Raw genomic sequence first — 23,202 nt, 5'->3', positions numbered from 1 at the left:
AGTTGTTGAACATTTGTAATGTTTCTAATTTATTGTTGTTGCTATTGCAAGCAGTGCTCTGATGAACATCCCCATAGCTAAATCTTTGCAGGTAACTTCCTCCAAGTAGAATAGACAAGTCAAAAGCAAGCACCTTTTAAGACATTTGATCCTTATTGTGAAATTGCCATTCAGAAAAGTTTGTACCAATTTATGCTTCCTATGGCCATGCCTATTTCATCACATTCTTACCGACTCTGGATATTACCTTTCTTTTTTTATCATGAGATGAGGCAGTGGTATCTCATTTGTGTTGTTCCTTTACAAATACTTCTTCAAAATCAGAATAAATGTTAGTAAAGGTGGTAAAATCTAGAGTGAACTTTTTCCTTTTAGTTCTGCACTAAGAAAGTGTATTGCCCTGTTCTGTTTTGTTTTTTGTTGCTTGTTTCAAAGAATTATCTTAAAAGCATATTTGTATGCCCCAAAGTTGATAGAATTCAAATTTTCCTCTTAGTTTTCTAAAGAGAAGAAACAGTATTGGTTGGTGAAAATTGCAGTGAACTACAAATTAGAAGACTTGGATTCTGTTGCTAATAATGCTGTTATGTGACTTTATGTAAATTTTTAAACCTCTTTTTGCCTCATTGTGTTAATTTTTGAAATGTGGAATTGTTATAATTTATAAGACTGTCCAATTTTAAAGTTATTAGATTTCAATAAAATATAACTGAATTTATTTTAAGCTAAAAGGAAGATACTCAATAGGGCTTCATCAATTTATCATTATAACCAATACCTTTGTCAAAATTAAGCAGTAGGCAGGATATCATACAAAATAGTGTGGGCTTCCAATAATTAAAGGCAAACACAAAGCATAAAGGGCACACACGTATGTACATCTTTTTCCTAAATCGTTTCAGAGAGCTAATGCAGAACTGGCTAATTGGAGATTCATAAATGGTAGTCTGTACCTTTACAATATGCCACTGTTATGTGTCATCTCACTAAAACCCTGTGTTTCCTATTAGGCGATCTGTTTCTGACTGTTTCAGAAACAGATGTTTCTTCGTCAGAGACATGCTACGTCAATGACTAGAGAATTTGAAGTACTGGTCATTAAAGAACGATAGAGTGTTTTTTCTAAAAAGAGCAGGAAGGCTGAAAATGTTTTTGAGGCTGAAAAAGAGTACTACTATTTGGAGGAACAGTTGCACAATTGAATTAATGTTCTTTCCCAAAACATAAATTTTTAGGTTAGTTTTTTTTCTGGTATTACTTTTGATGCAAGCACATTTTAACTTGTTCATGCCCTGTTGCCTTAGTTGGTCTGTAATACGTTCTGTGTCTCCCATGGCAGATCATTCCCTATTTTCTAGTCTATTTCAATTCTATTTAAAATGCATCCTATTGGTTCGTTGAGTATTAACAAACCCGTAATGTTTAACTTTTACTTAAATGGTATCTGTCACATGTTCCACACTTGGTTAATTGGATAGAATTCTCACACCAACCAACCAAATGAGCTGTACAACCAAATGCAAAGAAGAGACCAACAAACATAAAACTCCAGTAACCTCTATTAGTTCAAACACATGCATGCATGCGTGTGTGCACGCGCACACACACATACCACCTGCCTTTGGCCTCAAGATTAGCCATGCTTTCATTCTACTTTTTTGCCCATTTTAACATAATCTTTCAGACTGTTCTGAATCCTGCTCCCACCTGGAGTCTAACTTGTTTTAAGTTATCTCCTCTGCCGGACTCCCTTTTGGCAGAAACCTCTGGATGTACGAGAGGTAAAAGGAAGGAGCAGATTGAGAAGCAGTAAAGACAGTGTGCAGACTCCACTTTCCCCAGCTCCTGCGTCCCCCCAGCTCCTGAGATATTATTTTCTTACTAGAGGCAGCAATGGGGAGCAGAGGCTGTGATACCTATACCATCCCTGGTCGTCACTGTTTAGAACAAAAAGGTACGGCATCACAGTGTTCCAAGAACATGATTACAGATGGATATGTGTTTTTTGTAATAGCCAAGTAGATGTCCTTTAACCGTGACTTGTTTTAGGACAAATTGAATATCACTCTGAAACAAAGAGATTCTGTTCAGTCGCTTCGCACATTAGCAATACTAACCCAAATCCTTATAGAGTTGATAACTCTATGTCACTTCAATAATTTAGAGTAGTATTTTTTTGGAGAGTCTTAATCTGTCTGGAAGCCAAAAAATGAAAAACTTGTAAAACAGGATAAAGCAAGGCTTTACATTTGACATCACTGGTAGAAAACGAAGCTGAGGAGAAACTTTTGTTCACACTTAGTGTAAGGCACATTCCATTCCTGTTCTTGGCAAATTCCACCACACTTCTTTATTGAAAGTTTCTGCATTTGTTTCGGATCACTTTGTTCTAATCAGGTGGCTTTACATGTTTATTATTATTATTACATTATTTTCCTTTCAAGGAAAGAGCTAGAATAAATGGTAAAAAATATTGATTTTATGTGATTTGCAGAATTTCTTTGGCCCTGAGTTTGTGAAAATGACGATTGAACCATTTATATCCTTGGATTTGCCACAGTCTATCCTTGTAAGTAATAAAAGCAATTTGTGTTACTCTTAGAAAATAATTTCAGTAATGATTTTTTAAAAAAAAAGTTAAAATTCTTATAATATTCACTTTACTAGATGCCATTCATTCTTTTCAATTGTAGACCAAGAAAGGAAAGAACGAGGATAACCGAAGAAAAGTAAACATAATGCTTCTGAGTGGGCAGAGACTGGAACTAACATGTGATACCAAAACTATATGTAAAGATGTGTTTGATATGGTTGTGGCCCATATTGGCTTGGTGGAACATCATTTGTTTGCTTTAGCTACCCTGAAAGGTACGAAGACATTTTAAATTCAGGGTCTCCTATGAAAAATTGGTAGCAAGCTGACTTTCTGTACCTGTTATGCCTGACCTTGTTCTGGGAAATATTAACTACATGTACATATCAGTATTGAGAATAGGAAGTAGGAACTCCCTTCCTTCTCCTAACTAGGTGCTTTGTTTTAATAGTAGTGTCTTTTAGCATCCTCTGCACCTGACCATGAAGATTTTTATTTGGCTTCGGCTATATAAAAATAGATTTTAGGGGACCAGTCCCATGGCCAAGTGATTCAGTTCGAGTGCTCTGCTTCGGCGATCCAGGGTTTCACCAGTTCGAATCCTGGGTGTGGACTTGGCACCGCTCATCAAGCCATGCTGAGGTGGCATCCCACATTCCACAAATAGAAGGACCCACACTGAAAATACACAACTATGTACTGGGGGGCTTTGGGAGAAAAGGAAAAATAAAAAAATCTAAAAAAAAAGAAGGTTTTAATTGTTATTTTTTGGAGGACCATATATATGTCAGTTGCCTACATACGTACTCTAGAAATTAGTATCCTGCTAATATGCATCTGAATATATAGCAGGACCCTATTTCTGAAGCTCCACATCAGCTTCTTTAGCCTACTATCCTAGTGGCAGTGGCTTTTTTAAATGTTGTCAGTTGTTGGTTGAAAATATCATTCCCCTGTTTTCTAAGCCCTGTGTGCACTGAACTCTGCGATGTTCACAGCCACAGTGGTCTCAGAGCACAGCTTCAGTAAAAGTCACTCCTATTTATCAATTAGAATTGCCATAGCAATATTAGAAGCCCTTTGGAGTTGGGCTTTAATTAATCTTTCTTTAATAAGTCATTATATTATAAATTATTCTTCAATACTTCAGATTCTTGTTTACCTCTAAATTTAACTTAGAATTGAAGGATCAAATCATCCTTAAACCCCACAAGATCAAGATAATGTTGTCTTTGTCAAAAAGAAAGATTTCCTTCAACTTAGTTTGAGTTTTTATTCCTTAAAAACTAATAATTCATTTTGTAGAGTCATCCAGTAAATATTCAGTTAGTGCCTATTGATGTTCTGTCACTTTACTAATTACAATTTTAGACTAATCAAGTAATACTATCTATATGAAGATATTCAATTAATCACAATTTCTATTTATAATACACTTAATTTCTTAAACATTATGGTTAAGTCAGACTTTATTGAATAATCTTGTATTTGGAGGCAATACTATTTAGGTGATGGCATTAAAAAATAAAATAACTTTTGTTCCTTCTAGGTTTCAGCTGATAGCTCAAGAATAATAAATAATAGCTAATATTTATTGAATGCTTACCACGTGCCACGTTCTTTCCAAGTGTTTTGTTTCTATTATGTCATTTGATCCCGGCAACAACCCTATAAAGCAGAAATTACCTCTATCCTGATTTTATTTATTTATTTATTTTTTAAAGATTGGCACCAGAGCTGACATCTGTTGCCAATCTTCTTTCCTTTTTTTTCCCCCCCCATTCTTCTTCTTCTCCCCAAAGCTCCCCCATACATAGTTGTATGTTGTAGTTGTAGGTCCTTCTGGCTCTGCTGTGTGGGACACTGCCTCAGCATGGCCTGATGAGCGGCGCCACGTCTCTGCCCAGGATCCGAACAAGTGAAACTCCCAGCCGCTGAAGCGGAGCACGTGAACTTAACCACTCGGCCCCGGGGCCGCCCCATCCTGATTTTATAGACTGGAAAATTGACATCTAGAAAGGTTAAGAAATGTTTTCATTGTCACACAGGTAGTAAATGGTGTGGCCCGGACTTGAATCCGGGCCTGTCTCAGAGTCCTCCTTAAAAGACTGAGTCGTGTTGCCACCCATCCACATGCATTGCCTCAGAGCTCTCTGCCACACTTCTTAACAATCTTGTTTCCTTCTCATGTGAGACTGTTTTGTGCAAGTCTGACAAAACAATGGAAGAAATCAGAAGAAAACATTAAAGTATTTTTATTTTATCTGAATGTTTTCTCATTCTCTTTTAGATAATGAATATTTCTTTGTTGATCCTGATTTAAAATTAACCAAAGTGGCCCCAGATGGATGGAAAGAAGAACCAAAGAAAAAGAGCAAAGCCACTGTTAATTTTACTTTGTTTTTCCGAATTAAATTTTTCATGGATGATGTTAGTCTAATACAGTGAGTACACAAGGGTTTTTGTTTTCCTCTTTTTGGCCCCTGGTCTTTTGACCCTTTAGTTTACTGATACTGAATTATTTGATTCTGATCAATGACAGTGTCTTTTTTTGTCATAAAAGAAATACTTCCTTCAACATATTTTATTAAATTCTCGTGCCTTAAAAGGTTGGTAATAAACCATCTTGGAAACTAAACATACACGCCAATAATAAAAATCACCCCAAGATTCAAGATCAAAAGCCTCAATGTTTTGTGTATTTATTTTTCCAGACATACTCTGACCTGTCATCAGTATTATCTTCAGCTGCGGAAAGATATCTTGGAGGAAAGGATGCACTGTGATGATGAGACTTCTTTACTGCTGGCATCCTTGGCTCTCCAGGCTGAGTATGGAGATTATCAACCAGAGGTAGGATTTATTTTTTTCTCCAGGACCGCTTTTGTATTGGTCTTCTTATCCTCAGCATAATTAAAGACTAAACCTGGTTGAGGTGTTTGCTGTTAAGATCTGGAGATTTTTGAGGCTAGTTTGGTGCCTCAGAATGATCAGGTTCCCCATGTACATTGGTTATATAAAATCTTATAGTGTGGGATTTCCTTTTTGCTTTTATTTTTTGTTTCATTTGTTTGGTTTTTGTTTAAAATTATTCTGTTTCACAGTTTTGGGATATCCAGCACTTACTCTTCCTTCTCCCAATTTCTAACTAATAGATACTAGACACAAGGGTTATCAGGCAAATCTGGGTCAAAGGAGTCTTCTGCCTTCCACATGGATCCATACGGTGATGGCTGAGAAGCTAGGAGAGCTCACCGTATGGAGAACGGATGTTCAAGGCCTATTGGTCTAGAATACAAGTGGGTCTAGGAGGAAACAAGGGGAAGAGACTGTGCCACTCAAGCAGCAACCTTTACATTAACCCTTAACAATAGTGACATTTGGCCCTTCACTGTCAGTCTCTCCTCAAGCTTGCCAGTCAGTTCAGCCTTTCTACCTCCCTGAATAAAAGAGAAAGACAATGCCTTTCCTCTAAAACTCACTCCTCAGAGAGAAGTATAAATAGAAATATCTTATCCCTTAGTTGATGCAGGGACTTTAAGATAGGAGGAAGAAGGCAAACAGAATTGCTTACGAAAGCATTCTCTTTCTAGGTTCATGGTGTGTCTTACTTTAGACTGGAGCATTATTTGCCTCCCAGAGTGATGGAGAAACTTGATTTATCCTATATTAAAGAAGAGTTACCCAAATTGCATAATACCTATGTGGGAGCTTCTGAAAAAGAGACAGAGTTAGAATTTTTAAAGGTAAGTATGCAAGATTACAAATGATAAACTTTGTATCTTTTTCAAAGTAAGGAAGAAGTGTTGGAGGACATATATGTAAAAGATGCCAGTAGTAGGAATAACTGATGCTATGCCTTATCTCATTTATTCTTGACTAAAACTATGGTATTTTAATTCTCATTTTGTAAAAGAGGGAACTGAGGGGCTGGCCCTGCGGCATAGTGGTTAAGTATGCTGTACTCTGCTTCGGCAGCCCAGGTTCATGGATTTGGATCCCGGGTGCGGCCCTACACCACTTGTCAGCTGTGCTTTCACAGCAACTCACATATAAAGTGGAGGAAGATTGGCACAGACGTCAGCTCAGAGCTAATCTTCCTCAAGCTAAAAAAGAGGAAGATTGGCAACAGATGTTAGCTCAGGGCTAATCTTCCTCAGCAAAACAATAAAAATACAAAAAGAAGGAGTAAGGCTCAAAGAGGAAATGTAATGTTTCCAGTCAATGGCTGGTATGTGGGACAAAACTAATTTGGACCCATATCTACCTGGATGTGGATTCTATGCTTTTATCCTTTTCCATATTCTCTAAATCAAGGTATGTTATAAAAAAGAAATAGTTTGATTTTGTGACTGGATGGATATGAGAGGCAAGTTCATACTGATTCTGGAATTGTTTTGCCTTGTTTTTTCCTAAAAGGCTAAAATTCAAGTACACTCTTTAAAAATGGTCTTTCCACTCATGCCAACTAATTCATATTGGGAAAGTTGGCTGATGCTTTTAGTTCCGTCACCAGCTTCCTGTGAGACATTAGATAAGTACCAAGGCATTTATAATCGGGAGAGATGGTACTGTGTAAATCTGCAGTGTGAATGGCAAATATAAGAGAGTATTCTACTGAAAAGAGAAAGCTTCAGAACATTCTCCTGTTTCAGCTCCCTAGGATGTAACAGTCTGCCTTCCAATTGCTGCTCCATTTTGAAGGGAGCCAAGTTTCTCAGCTCTAAGAATATCTATAAAGGGGTTTCATTCACAGACTTACGCCACCTGTTATCTGGGATTTGTGGTAAGAAAGGCAAGGCAGTTTGTTTAAGTTGAGTCTGCATTTAAAGACATTAAATTATGTACTTATGTTTTTCCTCTGTTATTACATTTCTGTACCTGTAGGAAGTAAATATCAAATTATGCCTGTAGGAATAAATGTAGAAAGCAGATTAGCACAGTGGAAAGAATTTGCATGGGGCTTTGTAGTCAGACAGTTTTGCATCTGAATTCTTCTTTCACCCAGCTGGGTGAACTTGAGCAATGTACTCAACCTCTCTGAGCTTCAGTTTCCCCCTGTAGGTAGCATGCTTAATGCGTAGTAGGTTGCCCTACTCCTGATAGTGTATCCTGTTACTCTTTTTTCTTTAACTTTAGCATCTTTCTTCTAACCTAAGAAGTTTTTTTAAAAAATTTCTTTAATACACCCTTCTAAGGTTACACTTCCACTATATTTCCTCTTGCCTTTAAAAACTTGTATGTCTTTCTTTAAATCTGCTTTATTGAGGTATAAATTACCTACGATAAAATTTACCACTTTTAAGTGTTTGATTCAGTGAGTTTTGAAAAATAGATACAGTCAAGCAACCACTTCCGCAAAGTGATCAAAAGAACAAGGGTTAGCAAACTGGCTTGCTTGTTTTGTAAATAAAGTTTTATTGGAACTGGGCCGTACTCGATTGTTTCTATATTGTCTATATCTGCTGTTATATTACAACAGCAGCGTTTAGTTACAACAGAGGTCATATGACCCACAAAGCCTCAGATATTTACTGTGTGGCCCTTGAAGGAAGAGGTTGCCAACCCCTGATCGAGCACATTTCCGACACTGAAAGTTCCCTCCCGTCCCTTTGTGGTGTGTTCCCTGCTCCATCTCTCACCCCTCATCCCTGGCAACTACTCATCTGCTTTCTATCACCACGGTTTTTTTTCCCCTAGAATTTCATATAAAGAATACTGTATTATGTAGTCTCCTGTGTCTGGCTCTTTTTACTTAAAATAATACTTTTGAGGTTCGTCCATGGTGTGGTGTGTGTCAGTATTTTGTTTCATTTTTTATGGCCGGTTAGTTTTCCTCTGTACAGATATACAGTGATTTGTTTATTTTTTTTTTTTTGTTAGTTGATAGATGTAAAGCTGCTATAAACATTCAAATACACATTTTTGTGTAAACATGCAGCTTTTATTTCTCTGGAGTAAATACCTAGCCAGTGGGTTGCTGGGATCTATGGTAAACATATGTTTAACTTCATGAGAAGCTGTTCCAAGGCGGTTGTAGGATTTTACAGTGTACAGTATGCAGCAGACAGTAGTGTATGAGATTGCCGTTTGCTCCACGTCCTCAACACCACGTGGTAATTCAGTCATTTTCACTTTAGCTATTGAAATAGGTAAGTAGCAGTATATCATTGTGGTTTTAATTTAATCAACTATTTATGTTGAGCACCCTTTTGTGTCTTCATTTGCCATTCATATATCTCCTTTGTTGAAGTGTCTAATAAAATCTTTTGCCCATTTTTGTTTCTAGTTATATATTTCCTTATTTTTGAGAAGTCCATGTTCTTTTTATCTTCTGGATACAATTCCTTTTATCAGATATATGTTTTATATATATTTATCTCCCAATCTTGGCTTGCTTTTACATTTTCTTAGCATTGACTTTTGAAGGGCAGAAGTTTGTAATGTTAATTAAGTTTGTTTATCAATTTTTTCTTCTGTGATTTGTGCTTTTAATGTCCCATCCAAGAAATCTTTGTCTAACCCACAGTCACAAAGCTTTTCTGAGTTTTGTAGTTTTAGCTCCTATGTTTAGGTGTGTGATCCATTTGGGGTTCATTTTCATATACCGGGTGAAGTAAGGTTGCGATTCATTTTCTTGCCGTGTGAATATCCACTTGTTCCAGCAGCATTTGTTGAAAAGACTGTTCTTTCCATGTTAAACTACATTGGTACAACTTCGATATCTTCCACCTTTTAGCAAGGTGCACTGCTGTTGTTCCAACAGGTCTGCCAAAGACTGACAGAATATGGGGTTCATTTTCACCGGGTGCACCCTGAGAAGAAGTCACAGACGGGGATACTGCTTGGAGTCTGTCCTAGAGGCGTCCTCGTGTTTGAGGTTCACAACGGAGTTCGCACATTGGTCCTTCGCTTTCCGTGGAGGGAAACCAAGAAGATTTCTTTTTCCGTATGTCCATTTTAACCCCTTATGGTTATATTTTAAAATAGATGTTGTCAAGTTCAATTTCAATGTTACATATTAATTGACTTTCCTTAAGTAAATTTTAGACCCTACCGTTCAGTAGGGCGAATATTCGCCTCTTAATACTATTTAACTCTTCTTTCTTAGTTGTAGGAAGAATTATTGAGATTTCATTCATTTTTGGTTTTCTCAGGAGGTGATTTTTAAAAGAATCTTATACATTCCTAGCTGGTTATATGCTCAATTAATTTTAGTTAAATTACAACTAAGTTGACAACTCTGTTAATTCAGAACTTATACTACGTTCTACTTTCTCACGTAGAGAAACCGCTCTAATGTTTTTAAGATAGATAATTATCTTAGCTCCAGTGAACTTTGTCTAGCTCAGTGATAGTTCCCTCACAGCAACTGTGTTTGAATCTCAGTGGTCCAGAGATTTACTGGATTTTATGAACTAGTCTCAGGACTTTCTGCAGTTTTAAGTTTTAGTGTATGTTCTCTGGGGATAAAGTTAGAAACGTGATTTTTAGAAAATCATGTTTGTGAAACATAGCTTTTTAAAGGCATGTTTTGATTTTGGACATAGTTGGAGTATCTGAACGTTGAAATACAATGGTCAAACCCCAGAGGTGAATCAAAAATGTGTTCAGGTATTTGTTTTCCTAATGGTATTCAGACACTACTGACATTTTTAGTTCCTATCTGGGCTGAAGTGTGGTCTCACCAGAACAGCGTTTATAAGGATATCAATTTCAAGGTCCCAGCTGACTCTGGATAATCTTCAACCTAGAGACTTTTGAAATCAGTTCTAGACCTGATGGTTTGTTGGTTGGTTTCCTATGAAACCCAGAGGTACCACTAAGACCACCAGGTAATAATATGTTCTCTCAGGAAAGCCGAGACCGTTCTCATTTTCCCAGGATTGCCAAGACCAAGAAATTACCTGGGTTTAATTTACATTCTCCAGTGTAAATTCCTGGCAGAGCAAATGTCTGGAGGAAACCTTAGATTAATTAAATGCAGATTTAATTTGGATTGGTTTTGAAAAGTCAAGAAGTCAAATAACCATTGAGCATTCAGCTCCGTGTCATTTGCCAATATGCCGTATATAAAACTAGCTGTGATTAGCTCATTTTTAAAGATCTCTGGTAGTAGAGAATAGACCACATTCCCATGCAAACTGTTCCTGTGTTTAAGGGCACTTGTTTATCCTGAGTTCTTTCTCTAACACAGAACTCTCTTTTTTAACCCTCCTTTTTTCTTCCACTAGCCTCTGGGGAGACGGCAAAGTCACTTTTTGCCCTTCTCATCTCTCACAACTGAATGCCCTTGGACACGTTTCTTGTCCAGTTTATCTGTTAACACTTAGAAAGAATCAGATATTCTTCTAATTTGTTTCAAACCTGTACAGCTTTACAACTGTGGAGTTTCAGCATCCTTGGGAATTACTTGACAGTGGTTAAGTGGTATGTTTGTTAGGAGAAAATTCCCCAAGTAGGTATACTGCTGATAGTCAAGATGGTACTAGTTTGATGCTACTGCATCTCAAGCTCCTCTCTAATACTTGCTGATTTCTTTTTTTTAACAAAGAGAGAACAAGGTCCCAGAGATTTCATTGGCAACAACGTCTAGCTAGAATTTAATAATCTTATTTTTTTATTGCATTGATTACATATTTTTATAGCTGGATTGTATTTATAGTAAGTGGTACTAGTTTTCTATTTACAATTGTGATATAAAGTTTCTTTAAGTGAATTTATGTAAATAAGCAAAGTCAATTTAAAAATTTATAAATAAACGAGACTATAAATTATGAAGATGGCACCTGCGTGACTGAAGTTTGAGTAATACTTTGTTGTTGTATCTTTTGTGAGCGTACCAAATTTGACTTTTCTATGCCTGTTTCTGCATTTGAAGTAAAATCAAGGGATGTGAAGTAGAGGATATAATCTGCACAGTCAAAGAAGCCAAGAGCTAGAGTAGAATCTAACTAGACTGAGCAATTCTCCAGAGACATTAGTCTGAGGTCCCCGGTGTGTTGAATGCTAATCTTTTAAGCCGTATGGATGGCCTGCAAGCCTCACCACACAGGTGGCAAAATTTTGTTTTTCAAGAAACATCAAGGAGATAAAACTGATTTGTGGTTCTCCTCCTTGCCCTGAATTTGGCAAGAATCACTGTCTCTAAATATTGATGTGTTTCATCTCTCAGCCCAGCAGCTGTGTTATCCAGTGCCACTCCATTCTCAGTATTTTTTTTTAACTTCCCACAATTTCCGTCCCAGCCTTCATACCACCAAGATTCTTCTTGACTGAATCACAGCTCTTATTATTATACATTAATAAATCAATTTTTATTGAACTTCATTTTCTTTACTCAAGGAAATAGAACATATATTTCTTGTCATTTCTTTTTTCAAACAGTTTTGGTATTTGTACACATTGCAGAAAACTCACAATATCAATAATCTCATTAAAGGAAACTTTCCCTTGCTGGTGGCTGATAGACATTCTGATTTAGGCTGTAATTTCTGAAAGTGGCAAATAATACTTATTTCCTGAACTTGTAATAATACAGGTTTATATTTTTTATATTTATATTAGATGTAGGTCAAGGAATAGCCACGCCTAATAATGTGAAATAAAAATAGCTCTACTTGTTAATTACTGTTTACAGAATTTGGTCGTGTAATAAAGTGATAGGAAAACATCCTAATTATCTATACCCCTGATTAATATTGTAGAAAAAGAAAATCACATTGCAGAACACATCGGATGGAATAAAACACGCCTTCCAGACAGACAACAGTAAGGTATGCCAGTACCTGCTGCAGCTCTGCTCTTCCCAGCATAAGTTCCAGCTGCAGATGAGAGCAAGACAGAGCAACCAAGATGCCCAGGACCTGGGTAAGGAGAAGCAAGCTGTGTCAGAGGACTCCAGGGCAGATGCATGATTTCTGTCACAAATTTTGAATGCACTTTCTCTTTTAGGATGAAAATTAACAAGGTATATAGATTTTTAAATGACTAAGTCAAGTTTATAAAGATGTCACAAATGAAGCCAAGATTTCAACTTCATATTCATTTTGAAAACAGCACCCCAGATCAGTCAAGGAGTATCTGTTGACATGTCTATGTTGTGCTTATTGTTAGGCTACCTGATGTAAATACTGTAAAAGTTTGGATCATATTCTCTGCCCATGGTAAACTTGCACACTATTTAGGAAGGTACAACCATCGTGCATGAAACAATAATACACAATAGAAGGTCCCGGTTTTAATAACAGGTTATATCATACAGACTCTATGATCTACACCACAAGAGCAGAGGGAGATTAGAGGCTAGAGTATTTGAGTGGTGGCACTTGAATTGGAATTTAAAAGACAAAAATAACTAGTAGGTTGAAGATAAATGGGAGGACTTTCCAAAGGAAGGAAAGAGCATGGGAAACAAGGCAAGGGGCAGGGAAAGTGTGCACCCAGGATGGTGAAGTTATGCTGTCACAGTTGGGGTAGGGGGGCAGGTTTCCCACCTGTTGGTTTTACTTGGGTGTGTCCCTGTTCTGAGACTGAGATGAATAACCACAGTACCCAATATGAATGGTCAGGAGAGTGTTTTCAGTTCCTTTTGAAAATGAACTAGCAGAAGAAACTAATTCAGCTCTGAAAAAATATATCAGCCAGAACTGAAATATTTAAAACTTACTCTGCAAGACCACATGTAGAAATTAGAGTTGCCCTGATGACCTTGTGCAACAGAGCCCTATGGATTCTTATCCAACCTTTCTCACATCCTGAAGTCTCATGGAAAATATGTTCCCCATAGGATTAGAGTGGGGTCATGGCAACCTATGAATAGATGTTTCTCAGCCTTTAAAAATCAAGATGGTAGGGGCTATTTGCTTATTAAAAATGAAGATTCCAGGGGGCCTGCCCAGTAGCGTAGCAGTTGAGTTCACGTGCTCCACCTCAGCGGCCCAGGATTCGCCAGTTCGGATCCTGGGTGGGGGCCTACGCCCTGCTTATCAAGCCATGCTGTGGCAGGTGTCCCACATATAAAGTAGAGGAAGATGGGCACAGTTGTTAGCTCAGGGCCAGTCTTCCTCAGCAAAAAGAGGAGGACTGGTAGCGAATATTAGCTCAGGGCTGACCGTCCTCACAAAAAAAAAAAAAAAAATGAAGATTTCAGAAACCTACCTGAAACTTAGTGAATCACAGTCTTTGGGCATTGGGTCCCTAGAATCTGCATTTTAACAGGCTTTCCACAGTAATGATTTTTATGCATTCTAAAATATGATACCTACTGCTGTAAAATAATCTTATTATTTCTTTCCTTTACTCTGCTAAAAATTTGTATGGCCTTATATATTTTCAAAGTATAGTGAAATATCAAACTTAGTAGAGCTATCAGTATTCCTACTTGGACTAATACTCTATTCAATACAAACCAGAACTGAACAGTTACAGATGTAGTGTGGTATGCTATCGTGAAAGAGTCAGAAGACAAAACTGTGAAGCCAGCCTTCCATTCTCACCTTTCTTATACTGAGGAACAATAGAGTGTAGTAGTGAAGAGCATGAACTATGCAGCCAGACTGCCAGTGTGCAAACCTTGCTCTGTTACTTACAGCTCTGAAACCTTCTCAGGTTACTGAAACTCTCTGCCTAGTTCCCTGACTATAAAATGATTATTATAATGATAACACCTACATCATGAGGTTGTTGTGAAGGTTAAATGAATTCATACATGTAAAGTACTTTAAAAGTGTCTGGCACGGAGTAGGTATTGAATAAATATTCATTATTATTTTCATCATCACCATCATCATCGTTTTACCACCTCTAGTAGTACTAGTAGTGGTAGTAGTACTAGTAGTAGTAGTCATAATAGTAGCAGTGGGATGACCTTAGGAACATAACTGACTTTTGGAAGTCTCTTTCTCTTCATTGATGAAGTAGGAATGCTCACGTATCTCACAGGTTTGCTCCTAGGAGCACAACAGCTGTGCCTCCTTGAAGTCATATGGGAAAGCACTTTAAGGTAGTGTTATCTACATCTTTTCCCAGATTTTGGTAGATCTTCAAAGGAATGATTTTCTGCTTAGAATTGGCTTAGAAGTAACTACCTGCCTACTTAATTGTCTGTACTAGACGAGTGAAAATAATTGATGTTATCTGTAGGAGGTTGATGAGCTAACAAATGTCTGTTACTTCTTTAGAATTTTAGAATGTTGGTGCTAGAAAGAACCTTAGAGGCCATAAAGTCCAAAATTTTACTGATGAGGAAACGGATTCACAGAAGGTAGTGTCTCTCGCCTAACCTCATCGTTAGAGGTAAAACGAGGCTGGAACCCTGATCTAATTCCTAATCCAGTGCTCCTTCTGTTTGTTGAGTTTCCAAAAAACTAAAGTGAATGGAATTAAATTGATTGATAATCATTTATTGAGCACTTACTACTTGTAAGACACCATGGTAGGTGCTGTAGGGTAACAAACATAAACGAAGTCCCTCTTCTCAAATAGCATAGAATTAAGTTGATAATATAAAGAAATACAAAACAGTACAAGAGACTGAACAGTAGCACAAACAGATTAGGACGTGTGGATTGCAGACTTAGTGGGGAACTAGCAAGCCTTTGAGTTCAAATCTGAAACATTAGTATTGGGATATAGGCTCATTCTAGTGTCCTTTCCCATCCTCACTGTCCATACTGGACTCCTTTCCAGGTGAAGGACAGTAGGAAAGACCAGGTAGGTGGATGGTTTATGATCCCATCCCAAAAATACATGCAATATTTTAAGTCCTACACAGAAGTAGGCTGTGAATCGATTTGACTAGCATAATCCTTGATATGTTTACAAAGCAGATATGACCTAAACCAAATGGGCTGTCCCTACTCCTGCCGAAGTTTGGTCCACATTTCCCTTCGGCTGAAGAGGTCTATCGAGTGTAAAGGCATTTCCTGGTGATTGAATCTGTATAAGACTCGATTTTGCATCTTTGATTAAAATCTACTCTCAGAGTGAAAAAATAGAAATAATGTTAGATACTCTAATAAAAACTGTATTTTAAGCTAAAGATCATTCTGGGAATTTTTAAACCGAAATCTTCTTTTCATTATTGTGTTTTAACGTGGTGTCCACTTCTACTTCAGAGAAAGAACGTTGAATTTTCCTGGTGACAATGAGACTTGTTTACTTAAACTTCATTCTGATGCATGAATATTAAAAACCTTCAGTGTTTTCCTATCTGTTTATGCCTGAGATGAAATATTGATTATTAATCTTCCTAGGATTTAGAAGATAAACGAAATAGTATCTAAAGATCTAAGTCAGCAACATTTGACATTTTCTTTTATAAGGAAGTTTTGCCAGCTGTTTTACATAACGGTTGAGCTGTATAATAGAGCGCAGCACAGGATCGGTACTTTCTGTGGGGGACAAGACGGGGTGTCTGGTGACGTGGATTACTAATACATGAACAACTAAATCATTTGAAATTCTGTGCTCCTGGTCCTTTATTTACATGAAAGGATTTTGAAGCTAAAATTCTGTGGTGGAATGCTTTTGATTATAGCCTCAAATGTTCAAATAGTGCCATGACATTGGTTCTCAAAAAACAGAACAGCCAACCACTCATTATAAAGTATCTCTAAGTTTAGCCTCTAAAGGAAGACTTTGGGTGTGTATTTAGGAGTGAAAGGAATTGAAGCATAAAGACAGCCCCAGCTCTTTGATCCTGTTAATTAACAGAAACCAAAACAAGAGAAGACAAGTAATATTTGATTCTCCCATGGCCTCTGTGCCTCAGTTAAATCATGAAAAGTCAACAAGGTGGGAAAGTGGGATTAGCATAGTAATGAAATAACAAAAGAAATAATTTGCTGTGAAGGTGCTTTTTTTTTTGGTAACAGTTTTATTGAGAGATAATTGACATACCATACAATTTATCCACTTAAAGTGTACAATTCAGTGGTCTTTAGTATATCACAGAGTTGTGCAACCATCGCCACAACCTGCTATAAGCTTTTAATGATACAATAATCAAGAACTTTTTCTCTGGGCAAAACTCTCTGCACAGCTTCTTTTTCAGGCATGATCTCACCCTGTCGTCCTGTCCAGGTTTCATCTCTCCCTCTCCCCATCCTTGGATGGCTGATGTTTTAGTAGAGACACTACTAGTCTTGAAAATTTCTCTCTCAAATGTCATTCTCATTTCTCACTGAAACACGTAATTGGAAATTTGGGGTCAGCAAGCCTGAAGCCCATACATTATTAGATCCAAGAGAATCATCAGATGAAGTAGGAAATGCTGACCAGGCTCTGGCTGTGAGAAAGCTACAAGGATGGAGAGATGGTATGAAAACCAGGACCTTCCAACCTCTTTTTGAAAACCCTTGATTGCTGCACTTTGACAGCTCCCCGCTTATGCTGGCAATCAAAGCAATTCAAAACTGCATGCTGTATTTTATTTATTAAAATAACTCTTCTCATAAAGGTACTGCGGTGTTTCCATCGTGTAAAGCAATCCTATTTCCTTGTAGAGAGAGCTTCGTTTAGGAGCCTGAACCTCCAAGCAGAGTCCGTTAGAGGATTCAATATGGGACGAGCAATCAGCACTGGCAGTCTGGCCAGCAGCACCCTGAACAAACTTGCCGTTCGACCTCTGTCGGTTCAAGCGGAGATTCTGAAGAGGCTCTCCTGCTCAGAGCTGTCGCTTTACCAGCCATTGCAAAACAGTGCAAAAGAGAAGAGTGACAAAGCTTCCTGGGAGGAGAAGCCTAGAGGGATGAGTAAATCATACCACGATCTCAGTCAGGCCTCTCTCTTTCCTCATCGGAAAAATGTCCTTGTTAACATGGAATCCCTGCCACAAACCGTTGTGGAGTTGGTAGGAAAACCATTTCACCAGACGGCAAGATCTGATACAGAATCTTTGGCAGGATTCACAAAACTTAATAAGTAAGAACATAATTACCTAACCCAACTACATATTTGTAAATTCTACATTTTGTACATTTATTTTTGTTTTGATGTTTTATTATTTTCACCATATTTTTTTACGCTGACACTTCCCCCTCCTACCTTCCTTTTCCCTCTTTAGTTCAAAGTCTGTTGCAAGTTTAAATAGAAGTCCTGAAAGGAGGAAACAGGAATCAGACTCCTCATCCTTTGAAGACCCTGGTCAAGCATGTGTTATAGGTCAGCATAAACATGCCTCCCTTCTTTCTCCCGTATCGTGCTCATATGAACGAGATCATGTTAATGACCAAGAAATGATTTTCGGTTCTATGTTCTAATAGCCAAAACTGTGAATATAGAACTTTAGGCTGCTTAAAATAGATCAAGTCAAATCAAGACTTGGCTTAATCTGTGATTGCTTCATGGCACAGACTATTTCTTAGCTTTCTCTTGATCCCGGTTAAAAGCTATGACCATCTTTCTGAGAGAACCCAGACAGTTTGATACCAGGCTTCGAATAGGCTTTCTTTGGGTTTTCCTTACAAGCCTGTGAGAGTGGACTCCACGAATGCTATATTTTTTGAGGAAAGGTTTATTTAGGGTACTTTCAGCTTAGCATGAATGGAATTGTCTCTAAAAATGGATAATTTTATGAAATGTGCTATGGTTGATAGGTAGAAATTCTTAGTTGATTTAAGTTTTTTCAAATTCTCCCAGCTAGCTGGGGCCTATTAATTATTTAAGTATAGAAGTTGTGTGTGTTTATAAATACAACACTACCTTATAAGATAAACAGTTCAGGTTTCCTGTTGCTTTATGCATTGTAAAAGGGAAACACACTGGAATCAATCTTTCAGAAGAGTCGATATTTAAGCACAGAGGTCTGAACGACTACTCAAAATAGGAAACAGCTGGAGAGACAAAAAGGAAACAAAATTTAGGCTGTTGTTTTGCCAGATAATACTAATTAACTCTCCCTTAGATGAAAGGTTGGTCATTTAACCCCAACTCACAAAGTTAAAAAGTATTTTCTCATTGTGTAATTGAATTGGGGATATGTGGAGTAAATGAAGCCAAAAGAAAACTCTACACTATAGTTGATAAAATTAATAGAAAGCAACATTACTTTATTAATGTAGCTTCTACAACTTTCAGAGATTATGCTATCATCAATTTGAATTGGTTAAAAAAAAAACTAAACAGTTAAAAGGCAAGATTTTGTCCTATAGGTCACCCTATGTGTTGAAAATAGCCTAAGAAGACACTGATTGAATCTTTTAGAAAATACTTTTCAAAATATATTCACATAAAACAGGATCTCTTTTAGATTCTAAGCTATTTTTATTAATAAAAGGGAGGCTTTGGTCTACATAAAAACTCATCACATATCAGATGCAGAGTAGTAAACATTCCATAGAAAAACACAGATAAAAGAAAACTCACCAGTGAAAGAGAACTTATTTTCTGCGTTTGTTTTTTGATTGATTATTCATTCTTATTGAATTTTCTTTGAACAAATGCTTTTAAAACTCATTCCAGTTTCATCATTTCATATTTGACATACCAAAATGTCGTTGTCAGAAATAATACATTTGTGTTTAAATTTATTCTGCAAAACAAGTTGATACTCTTCACTTGGACGTTAAAAATAATACCTATGCCCGTTGTGGGAAGACGGATTTTCCTGAGTGTAAACAAAAGAAAATGTTGCTGCCTTAATGTTTTATTGATTTTTATGAGTTTATCAGAAGTTACTTCTATATCTAGTATATGACCATTTTATAAGCTGTCTAATAATTTAATTTATACCACAGGAATGACTTTGCATAGTTCTGGAAATTCTTCATCCCAAGTACCCTTAAAAGAAAATGGTAGGTTTATAAAATATTTTTCCCCTCATTTCCATCATATCTTTTCTCTTGCACCTTATGAGATAGTCTTAGACCTAATAATGAAGAGTCTTCATTGCCAGTCAAACTGTGCCAAGGATTTTAGGCCTCACATTGGAGTCAAAGGAGAGTTGTACTTTTCAACATCATGGTGATATGATGGGACCTGTAATTTAGGCTAATGTTGATGAACTAGGGAGATGACAAATGAGAGATAAGGACACTAGTTGGGAAGCTAAGATAGTAGTACAAGTGGGAGGTAATTTTGATTAAAAAAGAGTTTATTCAGGCACAATGGTGCAGATAAGCATTCCAGACCCAGGGCATAGTGTGGTCGGAGACATGGAGACATGTGAGAAGAGATTCAGTGACCTGCAGGAGTCTCAGTATGGAGGCATGTGGGGGCCATGGTGAAGCTCGAGAACTTTATAAACAGGGACTAGCTTTGTGTCTTATCCTAAATATTATGGGAAGAGTTTGAAGACTTTTAAATGTTGAGGTTTGTAGTTTAGAAGGAGTCTAATTGTAGGAAGAAGCTTTTTGTAGTGACTTGAAAGTCAGTAGATTCAAAATTTTTAGAATTTAGGTTACAAAATACTTTCATGTACATACATTATCTTATTTGATCTTTCTAACAACTTTCATATGTAGAAAGAACGTTTTATTAGTACGTATATACTACTTTCCTCCAAAAATGTTTGTGTCTTATCCTCAAACTCTTCAAAGTTGAAATAATCAGAAGCCGGATAAGAAAGAAGCAAATATGTTAATCAAAAGTGTAAATATAGTTAAACTTGATAAGGCTTTAAGTTTAATTCTAATTTTCCTGGAGCCAAGGCAAAAATGAAGGCATGAGGAGGTGAACCACATGAAACTGCTGTTTCTGTAGGTCCAAACTGTCAAACACCAGAGTGCTATTTGATATAATTCTCATTCTCTAGTAGAAATACGCCTACCAACTCTTCAAGAGAGGAAAATGTTTCTTGGAAGTAAAATTGTGTTGAAAAGTGAAAATACATAAAATATCTTAAATACTCATAGCAAATGAAGGATTTTTTCATCTCTCTCTTTTTTTTAATGTATCCTCAAAAAATCTGAGAGCACATCATTAAAGAGAACGTTAGTGAACTTATTTGTACTACTTGGGCCTGGGTTACTAAGACCCTGGTGTATAGCTTTATGATGATCAGATGTCTCATGTGGACTGTTTAGAATATCTCTGTACCTAAAATAGCTCAGTTATTAACATGTTCATCATGGTGGTAATTATTGACTAATAGTTACAGAGTGTTTACTGTGTGCCAGACACCATTCTAAACACTTTTTGTTTATCTCTCTTTTAAGCCCCACAACAATCCCATGAGGTGGGTGCTAATCTTATTTCCTTTTCTCATAGGAGAAACTAAAGCATAGAGAGGTTGAGTTGTGCAGAAGGTGATGGGGCTGGCAAGTGCTAGAGCCATGGTTTGTGTGCAGGAAATCTGTTTCCAGAGCCCACACTCTCATCCACTCTTTAGACTGTTTCCTAGCATAATAATGCCTAATTATTCATAGATATTATTTCTCCCAGCTAAACTTTTGAAAGAAGCTGGATAATAACCGCTTCAAGGATGAGAACCTGAAGTGTATTTTAACCTAGGGAAAAGCATATGGATTTACATTGGGTACCAAAGGAGCAGCCTGTGCAGGGTAATGTCTCCGTTTAAACCTTTAAAAACCTCATCTTCCCACCTGTCCCCTACAGAGAAAGAGCCAGTCCACCTTCCTATGGAGGTGTGCCCACTTGGCTTGCAGACAAGTCTAGGTTTTTTTCAAAATTCTCTTTAAATCTGCCCAAGTAGCCCTGAATTAGTGCTCTGTTGAGAATTGAGTGTTCGTATAATAGAGCATGGCTAACATGTTTTTCTAAATAAGCTAACTGAGGATCAAAAAGCTAAATTACTTGCCCATGAGTCAGATATAGGATGACTTAGTCTAATTTCAGTGTTCTTCCTTGCTGGTCAAGATTATTAGAAGAAAATCAGAAATGAGCATCAGTTAATATTGAATTATTCATCACTTAATACAAGGACCAATGAATAAAATTCAATCTTAACCTTTTATGACTTTGAGGGACCGTTAAAGAATGTGAAGCTTGAAAGAAAAAAGAAAAAAGGCATCAATCTTCTAATCTTAGGAAACAGATATGGAAAGGATTCCAATCTTTTCATTAATAGTGATTTCCAAGAAAAGGCTGCTTAACTTTCAAAATACCCACTTCTTGTAATAGTCCTTCCTAAGAGAATAAAAATCAGAAAATATATAGAACCTATGCAAGAACTTTGTAAAATTGATTTTCATGTTTCTTGTTTTGCTATAATTCAGGATTACACAATTGAAAAATAACTTTTAGCTAGACTTGTCATCTTTTTTCCTGTCCAAACCACAAAAATGGGGTCAAACACGAGACTCTTAACCAAAACAAACAAAAAATTCATGTAAAATAGGCTGTTCTGGGGCTGGCCCCGTGGCCGAGTGGTTAAGTTCGCGCGTTCCGCTGCAGGCGGCCCAGTGTTTCGTTGGTTCGAATCCTGGGCGCGGACATGGCACTGCTCATCAAACCACGCCGAGGCAGCATCCCACATACCACAACTAGAAGAATCCACAACGAAGAATATACAACTATGTACCGGGGGGCTTTGGGGAGAAAAAGGAAATAATAAAATCTTTAAAAAAAAAAAAATAGTCTGTTCTGATGCAGAGTAACTTGGTACAGACACTGAAATAAGCTGTTTTCCCAATATTAAAACTCATTATTGTGTTTATGAGCAATCTTAATTCCAATTAATAAAATGTACAAACAGAAGTAAAATTTTAAAACACACTTTGTTTAGTCAGGTATCAATGACCAATGTCATTTTAAATGCTAGTTTTTTCCATCTAAGGTTTAATTAGAATACATACAAGGTTGAAAATTATAGTAAAAGAGTCCAAACTGCTCACAAACAGATAAGGGAATTAACCAGCAGCAAAAAATAGAGTCAACTGAATTGAGAACTGAAAGGAACTTAAAAGTTTATCCAAACCAAGCTTTTTCATTCCATGGATGAGTTAAATGAGTCTCAGAGATGTTATGTGGCCCCAATTCACTCAGCTGATTAGTGCTGGCACAGAAATAAAAACACCGAAGTTTCCATCATGATCCCCCTTACCAACCATCGGAGCAGTTACTATATTAGGTAGTATAACAATGAAAAATACCTCTCTTTATTTTTATGCCAATATGGTGCTACTGACCCGTCCTTGTCTGGATTTGAAGTGATTCATTTCCTTAGAGTGAGTGATGGATTCATCCAGAGTCTCCTCTACCTATTGTCCAGTTTCTCTTAGAATCAGTGGCACGGAGCTGCCTTATAGTTGACAAGGGTCTATATCTTTTACCAAGAAAATTAGTTTTTCTTGCAGAAAAGTGTTGACTCATACTTACATAGATGATATGGCTTTGACCTTATCAGAAATATGCTCTTACTAGGAAATTCAATTAGTTTACTCACAGAAATATCTATTATTGTTGTCTACAGTTATTCTAGTTGGGGACTATGTATGTCCACATGAACCTGATGAGAGATGAGAAAGGCAACATTGGAACAACGGTTTCTAATGCAGAGAGGGTATACATTTAACTTCTAAATTATACATTTATCAATTATTGTTAAAATATTTCCCAGGTAAACATTGTTGGGAATGACACCAGCATGTATTAGTTAAAGAAGTGAACATTTCAAGTTGAGGTTCTTTTTCACTTCAAACTATTTG

At 37.0% G+C, this 23,202-nt stretch overlaps 1 protein-coding gene across 41 annotated transcripts in view; it reads left to right on the top strand.

The window, feature by feature from the left end:
• PTPN13 (protein tyrosine phosphatase non-receptor type 13) overlaps positions 1–23,202 on the top strand; it is a 201,180-nt gene that overhangs the window by 121,092 nt on the left and 56,886 nt on the right. For 19 of the 41 annotated variants that reach the window (XM_070614381.1, XM_070614375.1, XM_070614374.1 and 16 more), the window contains 10 exons: positions 2,495–2,569; positions 2,694–2,868; positions 4,884–5,037; positions 5,308–5,446; positions 6,187–6,339; positions 9,360–9,542; positions 12,301–12,463; positions 17,101–17,518; positions 17,661–17,758; positions 19,333–19,389. In XM_070614381.1, the coding sequence (XP_070470482.1) occupies positions 2,495–2,569; positions 2,694–2,868; positions 4,884–5,037; positions 5,308–5,446; positions 6,187–6,339; positions 9,360–9,542; positions 12,301–12,463; positions 17,101–17,518; positions 17,661–17,758; positions 19,333–19,389 (1,615 nt within the window). The remainder of the gene's footprint in view (positions 1–2,494; positions 2,570–2,693; positions 2,869–4,883; positions 5,038–5,307; positions 5,447–6,186; positions 6,340–9,359; positions 9,543–12,300; positions 12,464–17,100; positions 17,519–17,660; positions 17,759–19,332; positions 19,390–23,202) is intronic. The other 22 variants (XM_070614412.1, XM_070614411.1, XM_070614398.1 and 19 more) reach the window with 2 other exon arrangements.

Source organism: Equus przewalskii, chromosome 3 (assembly GCF_037783145.1).
Source record: "Equus przewalskii isolate Varuska chromosome 3, EquPr2, whole genome shotgun sequence".
Taxonomy (NCBI): Eukaryota; Metazoa; Chordata; class Mammalia; order Perissodactyla; family Equidae; genus Equus; species Equus przewalskii.
The sequence above is the reverse complement of the archived record's forward strand: the minus strand, read 5'-3'. Positions and strand labels throughout refer to the sequence as shown.